The following is a 10,329-nucleotide window of genomic DNA, read 5'->3' on the forward strand; positions in this document are numbered from 1 at the left end:
GTGTAATTTACCCTCTACTGATCAAAAATGTATAAATTTCAAGCTGTGTTCATTATATCCTTTTTTAAAAACGATTACCTTATCATTTCTCCATTCCTGAGTCCCTTAATATTAAAATTATAGGCTTTGTTCAATGAGCTCCTAAAGAACCTCAACTTAAATGCCACAAGATTGCTTAATTTTAAATTTCTCCAGTTCTTAGACCTCTTCCAGAGCGAGATAGCTGTCTGGTGAGAATGAGTTTATTTTTTTGTGAATGGTCACTCCAAGAGGTGAGTCCAGCCATAGATCACCTTGTTTACTGTGCGTAAAGAAATACTAAGTGTGTTTCACTGATGAAGCCCACGGAAACTGAAATGTACAACAACAACAAGTATTTATATAGCGCTTTTCTCCTGGTGGGACTCAAAGCACTTTACAGGTGTATGCATACAAGAGAAAAAGAGTGAATTATCTGAAGGATTGGGAGAAAAGATAGATGGGTCTTAAGTCTTTTTTTAAAAGTCTCTAAAGATGGGGCATCTCTGATTGACAGTGGTAGAGGGTTCCAGAATGTGGGAGCAGCATGACAGAATGCGTTGGAGACGGATTTTGTGCGCACTTTGGGTAATGAGAGAAGAGACATATGTGTGGATCGGAGGGGGCGAGCAGGGATGTAGGGTGTTAATAGCTCTTTCAGGTAACGGGGTCCCTGGTCCTTTAGGGCTTTAAAGGACAACACACCTATTTTAAAGTGAAGTCTCCATTTGATAGGAAGCCAATGGAGAGACCGTAAAATAAGCGTAATATGGCAAGAGCGGGGTTGATTTGTTAATAGTCTGGCTGCTGTGTTCTGAGCCAACTGGAGTTTGTGAAGTTCTTTTTCTGGGAGGCCTACATACAGTGCATTGCAATAATCCAGACGAGATGTCACATATGTACATATACCTGAGGTTGCTGTTTCCTTATACAGGACTGACTGTTCTAGAATAAAATATTCTAATCCCTTTTTGTATGTATTTTTCTGTGAATGGCTCACCCTTGAAATCATTCAGTATTATCCTTTACAGTAAGGATGGATGGCACCCTCTGTTTTCAGTTTAAAGTCCCACTTCTTTTTATTTTAGTATTTTCCTGCTTAAATCATGGTTGAGCCTCTTTGGCCTCTGTCCATTTCAGTTGCATGTATTCTGAAAAGGTAATAATAATAAATATCATAATTTAAAAGCTCTTCTAGAAAAGGTTAAATCCTTGTCCCGTATCAAGTGATTACAATACCAAACTCAAATTCAAGCAACGTCTTTATTTAATAAAAAAACATACAAATAACTTAGCAAAAATAAAAAAAATCAAAATAGCAAACCCACACATTTAATTAAAAAAAGGCCACAATATGAAGTTTTGGAGTTAAATTGGTCAAACAATTCTACAAACAAAAAAATAAAAAAAAATTGGCCCCTGTGAATATAAAAACAGGTTTTGCAAATCAACACACATGTTGAAGAAAAAAATGAAATGGAAATATATTACAAAATCATACCAAATAATGGAATTTTTATGAAGTTTTTTTTCCCACGGGTGTGAAAACATATTAGAACAGCGATCCATGAACTTTATTTCACATGCACCATGATAGCTGTACTTTTCCAATAGCTGAAGTGTCACAGACTATTTCAATGTGTTCTTTGGCCATATTAGTAACATTTAAGCCATTTAATAGAAGGCTCTAACGTGATAAGCAAGTCATGAAGCAGGAAAATGACTTTTATCATTCTTATTGAAATACCTCTTTTCTCTTGGCCTGAAAGTTAAGCCACACATTTATCCAAAACCCAAATACAAGAGCTCAGATTTGCTCTACCATGGTCAGCAATGCCACCTCTTCTTTGAATTGGAAATATTTTAAGCTATGAATAAATATAATGTAGATTGCAATTTAAATAAAAAATTTAGTCTCTTAATTTAAGATTAATTAGTTGACATAGTTCTATGTTCGATTTAATAATTTAATTAAATAATTATGCCTAGAAAACGCATCATTTTAACCCGGTTCATTAAATCTGGGTAAATACAGAATAATATTCTTAGATGGTCTAAAACATTAAAAACCCTTACTTATTAGGCCCCAGTATTCCTAAAATCCTACAGTAGTGCCAAAGGACATTTTGCAGCCCTTAAAATTGAATAGGTTTTAAGATATAGTTAGAGGCTGGAAGCCATGTTATAGAATAGCACTACTAGGTATACATAGGCGAGTACAATTTCCATTGTGCTATTTGTTAACAAGTTCCACTTTGCTATGTGGTTAATTCTGAATATGTTGCTCAGGATAGCTGATGGACACCTCTCCGGATGTTATGCTTTCAACAATCGATGATAGGGAATTGATGTCCTGTTGCTCAGAAGAATCATCACTTAAAAGATGATCTAAAGAAAAAAGAGAGAATGAATGAAAAAGTTAGATTTATCGCCCGCTACTGCTTAATATCTCAGTAATGTCAAAAATATCCAAGAAATGCCACTTCTTTCTCTGCGATGATCCTTGCTCTGGTTCTACTGTCTACAGAGAAGGGGAATACTATGGAATCCATTACTTAAATGTTTCTTTAATCACCTTAATCAATTTGGGTTTCAGTTTATGGTATTGGGGTACTAAAAGTGTTACACCAATTTCTGAATTACAAACTTTGTAGAGGAGGATCTAGTTAGCGGAAATGCAAAGAAACTATAGGTTAGTTCTATCTCTGAAGGTCAGATAAAAGTAAAAACAAGAATAGAACAATAAAAATAACAGAAATACCGAAATAGAGGTGTAACAAAAAAAGAACAAAAACAATTTGGCATGGATCCAAAGTGATAAAGTTAAGTAAATGGAGATACCCTTGAAAATCAGCAGGCACCAAAAATATCACGTTTCAAAATTGTTATCGCAGGGAATTACTTTAAAATTCAGTGTTTTGAAACCTTTAACATATACTTAAATTTGTATAAAGGACACAATATAGATTAATCTGTGTAAATGTCATTGGATTTTTTTCAAATGCTTAAGCAGTTTTTCCTGCATGCAAACGGGCATTTAACGCTTCCATATCCTTATTGTGAGGTCGCTTTTCTTTCATACACAGCTGACTCCTACGTGTTTTGGCTGGTGATATGTATCAGTGCAAATTACTGCAGATACGACCTTCAGAAACTATTTATTAGGGGCATGTGATTTTTTTTTCAACAGCGCACATGATTTGTAATGCAGAATCTGAAAGCCTGAAGGGCTTTCTGTTCTGGTTTAAATCTATTTACATAAGGAACATATTTTGTCCTTTCCTTAAAAAAAAAAACAATTTTTTTACATTTTATTATTGTACAAATTAACGCTGATCTGTTCTAAACATATAGGTTATAAAACTGATGAAATAACCTGTGAAAAAAAATCTGGTGGAAAATTGGGGACATGTTTTGCGTCTTTTTAGAGCTAACCAGCTTGGACTCCATCTCCTATCATCTAAATAAAATCATGGAAGCAGAATGATGAGATTTACTGTTCCATAGCAATTGGGGAGCAACAGATTAATCACCTTTAAGATACACAAATTTATGATATTCTATATTCCTTTACACCAAAGTAAGTGGGTTGGCCAATCAAAGCCCAAGTCTTGGTGAATGCAGCTTTGAGTTATTATGGTTTTGTAGACTTGGTGGAGTACAGATGTGAGTGCAAACAATATTAGTTAGCAGAAAAGTATATATATATATATATATATATATATATATATATATATCAATATAAAATCTCAATGTAAACAATTAAGATTCAGTGGGAAACTGAGTTTTACCAATAATGTTAGAAAATAACTATGTTAGATTTATTTGTCCCAACACTAGATTTTTCTTATGTATGAACCGTATAATTTCACTTTCACAAAATGTTGGGGGCCACTTTTACTTACCACTCTGGCTACTGTTAAAGTCAGACTCATTCCATTCAGGGCTGCAAGATGACGCAGTCGATCCACATTCACTTGATAACTGGCAAACAAATCACAATGTCAATCAAAATTTTATTCAATGAAAATTCTTTCCTCTTAATGTTGTAGGTAAAATGTATACGGAGATTACGGTATTTATCACTACAGTTAAAGAAGCCTTTTCAGCTGCTATATGAAAGTACAGAGCAGTTGTATCAAAATCAGGGCCTTCATTTTCATTGGGCAAGAAGGGCAGCTGGCCCAGACACCACTAGTTGGAGGACATGCTTGAGCTCCTCAGTACCAATAACCTGTTGCTCTACTTGCCGTAGAGGATGTGATAACCCACGTTAGACACTTACGACAAGTAGACATGAAATAATTGGAATCAGAAATCAAAGTAAGGAAATATATAGAGTGAGTGGGGGAGAGAGTTAATCCCTAAAACAACCACATGTTCTACATGATCCCCGAATAGACTCAATTTCCTAGCAAATACCAATGCTTATGGTGTTAAGAAGTACCCCAATGCTTTGCCATAATGTATAACAATCACAGCAATGAGGGTTAACTATAAAGCAGAGAAAATGATATTATGTTTAGGACCGTATAAGCATTTTTGACACATTTAGATGACTTGATTCTATTAGAGACCAGGAGGATATACTTTCTGATCATTTATTAAAATAACTGTACTCTTCGCTGCCAGGAGAAACTCTAATGCTTAAACGTAGTTTTGAGGACCTACTTTGTAATGTGGTGCGATTGGTTCATTCTGCCTGTAAAATACAACTGAAGCACGTGCAGGAGCTGTATGAAGATGGATGTTTATGCAAGTGGTGACTGGCTACTCTACTTAAATGAAGAATCTGTCAATATCGGCAATTCTATTTCATCTGTTAAAAATAGATTTTATGCACCCACACCGGCCAGACAGTCGATGACTTATGTGTGGCTGATGGCTGGAAATGCATGGCCACGTGTTCCATGGCCAGAGGCCCTCCGTGCATTTGCCTAGTGTACCAGGTGGCCAGTCTGAGCCAAAGTGTAAACAGTATGAAATATTCAGTGAATGCTGAAAATGTCGCTAGTATTAAAGTATAAAAATGATTGCGTGTGTATGTCGGCCTCTTTTGAGTTTACCTCTAGATATATGACTTTATTTATACAGTCATTTTAGTTCCAAATCTAAAAGGTGGTCCTGTCGCCATAGCAACCACTGCTTTCAAGGGCATGACAATTAAACTAGTTTGATGGTGATAAGACTACTTTTTCTAACTCTGCTCCAAAATCAATATTAATGACCCCCATTGTTTCCAGGTAAAAAGTGGCTTTTGAAGTAATATTTAAGTACTATTATATACAAAATGGAGTTTTAGATCAAAAGTTAAACATTGGCTAAAAAACGTTAATGTAATTTATCAAATCCTGTGTTTTTTAAATCATTTTTGTTTTACCAATAATACAATGCTAAATATTGTGCTTCTAGACCACCCTACACATTTCTTCTTAGGACTGCATGAGGTAGACATGGGATGGGCGAGGGGTTATATTCTGTGTCCTTGATTCATTTCCAGTTAGCGCACGTGAGTTAATTGTACACATATTTAAGCTAACCAGTGGAAAATTAAGGCAGGCAGCCCTCAAGGTGCCCCGTTTATGCATATCAGCACATTAAAAATGCAATAACACGCATTATTTGTTACAAGAACAATTGTTGCCTCAAACTACTGGTTGTTTTGTACACTGTGAGCTAGTTCTGTTCTAGCTGGCGTTTTAAGTCACCTTGGTCTTCTGTGTGGTCTGTTTCGTGCCATTGAAATCAATGGGAATGATTACCGCGCATGTGCATGTGTGTGGAGGAGTCTTATTAGAGCAGTTAATAAACCACTTATCAGGAGACAAATAGCTTGGGATGGGGGAAAGGAGCAAGGTACAAATGCGTATGGATGGATTATATAGAATACCTCTATGTATCTGCACGGATGACATGCCTAAAATGTATAAGGACCTCTAAGCCATCACATCTATTAATGGCATCACATCTATTAAGGTTTTAATAAATGAATATTGCTACAAATTATAATCAAGCACATTTATCTATACATATACCTATATATAAGATATACGGCACTAATACACCCATGTTATGCCAGGTTTGTCTAAAACATTTACCATACATTTCAAAATATGTTTCATATGCAAATGACATACACTAACAGTTTAAAATAAAATATTTAAAAAATAATAATTTGCCAGCTGTTTTTATCTGAAAAATAGGACCCTCTTTGGGCAGAGTGAATTTTCAGTTCCTTCTATTATATTCCATTTAAAAACTGTTATATTCCATAATCTTTCTCAATATCTCCTTTCAGGCAACTACAGAATGATGAACAATGGTTTCACAATCCTTTGGTACTCAGCCCGCTCAAAGATCTTTTGATACCTTATCTTTGAATTTTGCTATCGTCTAGCATTTCACTGACTATGAATAAAAGTATAAATATACAGATCTGTGTGGGGTATAAAGATATAGCAAACACAAATCTACTGTGGCTTTCCCACATCGGCCCATATTGACAGGCGCTCAATGTGTTATCCCCTGGACATTCTAACATCATTGGGAGCAGAGTGTCATGACCAAGAAGAGCTCAAATAAATTAGTTTTTCATTTAATGTAAGGAAGCATTACTTCACAGAGCAAAGTAGATAAGTAGAACAGCCTTCCAGCAGAAGCAGTAGAGGTTAATACAGAGAGGGGATTTAAATATGTATGGGATATGCATAAGACTATCCTGAATGACAAGACCAAGCTTGTCAAGCAAGAAAAAATGGACGACTGAATAGTCTGCCATCTCATATTCTTTCTGTTCCTATATTAATAATTCAAAGATATTTGGGAAATGACTACTAAATTCACTATTTAGTTAGAATTTTAAGATATTGATAGGAGAGGAGAATAATTACGGTATATACGGTTTTCTACATTTATTGTGTCGTTAATGTTATAAGCCAGTAACTCTCTGCACAGTAGCCAAAGACTGTTAAATCTGAGGTCATAAGGTCGGTGTGGATTATGTCCCAAGTGCCCCTATGGCATTGACATGTTTGTGAGTTCAAGGGTTGCTTGTATAAGGGACTAAAGTGGGTTATGACAGGTATGTGTTTAATGTGTTAACAAGTAAAGTTTAACAAGTAAAACAAAGCACTTTACAGTGTAGCACTGGTTGTAGTTTTGAACAAGAACAACAAATACAACGCAAATGGTTGTACAATGTGTATTGAAATCTAGAACCATTAAATATCACAATAGTAACATAGTGCTAAATGTAATTATTTTGGACTGGTTTAAGTAACAACAATTTTTAATAGCAAACATTTTAAATTTACATTTGTCTGATAATATTGTATGGTAAACTAGAGAGATCTGATTTTTTTTTTTTATTGTTTACCTTTTATTCCACAAAAATATGTTGTATTTTCAAAATACGTGAATTGCTAATTATTTGTTAAATAAAAAAAGAATTATATTGTTCATAATTTTAAAATAACATTTCCATATTAAAATGGATATTGTATAATTGTATACAAAGTTGTCCTCTTTTAAAAAAAAATGTGTATAGTCAGGGCAGCAAATTACATTTTCACATATTTTTTCCCGATACAGTGAAGGCCATTTCAAAAGTCACAGACGGAGTTAATATACTGTATATTATTGTTGTAGCCTAAGCCACGGGGATATTGTGTAACACAGTCAAGGTCAGAATGTCACCGATTTTAAAGCAATTCACATATTGAAGAGGTAGCGCTAGCCTGTTAGTCCGGCCTGGGAATTATCACATATAAATCTCTGCGAAGAAATAGATATGGATAAAAACACAAAAGAGTGATTGACAAATCACCAGCTGATCTCATAGCGACGCTGAATCGTAATGCTCTTTGCAGATAACATGCTTCTTATTCTGAACGGGGTAGAAACGGTCACCATTCTCGAGAAGCATCAACAATACATTTGTAAATAACATAGTTAAAATGTTGAGAATATGTATAACATACACGTATGCATCATATATGTCCATACAATGCTTTTTTAGGTTCTGGTTACCTACCACGCTCTGAGATCCGTTAGCCAAGTATAATAAATCTCTCTGGTCCCGCTCTTGCTGATTGAGAGATGAAAGCAGAGTTTGCAGGCGTTCTATATATTGGATGGCACTCCTCAAAATCTCAACTTTCGGAAGCCTCTGGTTGGGGTTTAATAAAGTGCTTCTTTTTAAGGCTTCAAAAGCTTCATTGACTTTCTTTAACCGGCGTTTTTCCCGCAGTGTAGCTGCTCTTCTTCTGTCCATAGAAACCGTCTTCCGCTTGCACATCTTGCAGGCCCATGGCAAGCACTGGCCAGCGCAGTGGTCTGATTGACCTATACTAGGATGGGGTGACACCTTATCTTCAATACCAGATCCTGGCAAATTAACCCCGTCACCACAAATCCCAATTGCTCCTCGATCCTGAAACGCACTTTGCTCGTAGGTGGGGAGCCTTGAATTGAAATAATTTTCGTTGTCGTAAAATCTTTGGTCAGGAAAAAAATAGGGACTTGTTTCGAAAAGCTCCATGGCTTTGACAAGTTTAGAAGTGTTCCCCTTCGACAACTATACAGCAACTGCACTTCTCCCCTTCACACCAACTGTTTGATGCCATTTAAACCCTCTGCCCAGCATTAAATCACGCAGATAAATATAGAAAACATTCACGAAATCTGATCCACTTTTTAGCTGTTGCCTGACATCAAAACTTTTTTACATCTGAATAGACAGGATTCTCCCCAGAGGATTCAACTTTAGAAAGAAAAAAAAAAAAAGACAAAAATATGTGCCTTTAATTTTTCCTGCCTCTTTTGAAATTATATTTTAATATACTTTATTGATAGATAAAAAAAAGACAAAAATAAATCCTCAATTAAATTTTTTGCCTTTTTTTAAATTGTATTCTTAAATACTTTATTGATAAATTCAAACAATAGATAGATAGATATATAGATAGATATATAGATAGATAGATAGATAGATAGATAGATAGATAGATAGATAGATAGATAGATAAAGCATAGGTGGGTAGATATATATATATATATATATATATATATATATATATATATATATATATATATATATAAAAATATGGATTATAGATTGAGCTACTTCTATCCTTTGGTTTATGTGCAGTGCATATATATATAAATATACCATCAGACATGTATACACAGCCATATGATATACAAAGATTCAAATATTCTTGTTCTAGCTCATATTTTATAATACGATTTATTGGAATGAATTAACTAGAGGGAGCAGATTTATTGTACAAATTCCCTTACAGAAATAATAAGAACATTAAATTAAAGAGAATTATTTTCTGATACAAATCAAAATCTTCATGCATAGAACCTTGCCAAACACACTCTGTTCTTGTGGACATGCTTGGGAATAATAATGCCTTCTCCTCATAACACCAACACATGGGTATATGAATGAATCTGCGAGATGAATGTTAAATATCTGGCAAGCTACCATAATCGTAGGGAGGACAACATAGTAAAGCGTGGCTGCTAACATAGAATATACTGAATGAAATCGAATGCATTCTTAAAATGTATTTTTATGTGTGTATATGGAACTGTATCAACATTTGCGGCAGGTGGCTGGATATGCACGGGCGCAAACTACACTTTTATGCTCATGTAGAGTTTGCCCGGGCATATCCAGCCACTGGCCACATGCTATAGTACCCAATCTGCCGCTAAAGTGTGTGGCCCCATGTGCCTGATGGGCAGTCTGGGCCTGTTTAATACATAGAAAGGCTGGAGTTTTTAAGTCTTCTGTCACTTCACATTTTTCTACAATAATCTGTCAATACTGTTTCCTTTCCTTGTTCTCCATGTTCTGATAACACGCATGGCTAGGTATAGAAATCGATGTGGCCACTGCCCTAGGTTGGACAGCATAAAATAGCCAGGCGGATTCTGCTTTGAAAATGACTTGTGTGTGTCATTGGAGATTATGTATAAAAATAGTGTCCCTGTTGGTACCTATGTATTAAATTAATGCCACAGAATATGCACAAACCACAAAGATACATTTTTGCATCCTTTTATCCCACTATACGTCTCTGTCTCTTTCACTGTAATATGTTTATCTCTTTGAGAATTACAATTATGACCTTTTTTTGTTATAAAATGATTCAGATTACAACCCATAGTAAGGCCATTATCTCCATATCTCCCCCTATCATGTCATACACATTTCATTCCAGCCTATATAAACACTGTAAAACTTGGGAAATTGTTTGGGGAACATTTTTAAGCACATCCAGACTGGAGATGATAGAG

The 10,329-nt window shown here is 35.1% G+C and overlaps 1 protein-coding gene across 1 annotated transcript; it reads right to left on the reverse strand.

Moving 5' to 3' along the window:
- Window positions 1-1,267: 1,267 nt before the first annotated feature.
- On the reverse strand, window positions 1,268-8,625 carry MYOG (myogenin). The gene is made up of 3 exons (XM_053456814.1): window positions 8,051-8,625; window positions 3,924-4,002; window positions 1,268-2,406 (listed from the first exon to the last, which is right to left on the reverse strand). The coding sequence occupies exons 1-3, from the start codon at window positions 8,555-8,557 to the stop codon at window positions 2,285-2,287; spliced, it is 708 nt and encodes a 235-aa protein (XP_053312789.1). The 5' UTR covers window positions 8,558-8,625; the 3' UTR covers window positions 1,268-2,284.
- Window positions 8,626-10,329: the final 1,704 nt, after the last annotated feature.

The sequence above is a fragment of the Spea bombifrons genome, chromosome 2 (assembly GCF_027358695.1).
Source record: "Spea bombifrons isolate aSpeBom1 chromosome 2, aSpeBom1.2.pri, whole genome shotgun sequence".
NCBI lineage: Eukaryota > Metazoa > Chordata > Amphibia > Anura > Pelobatidae > Spea > Spea bombifrons.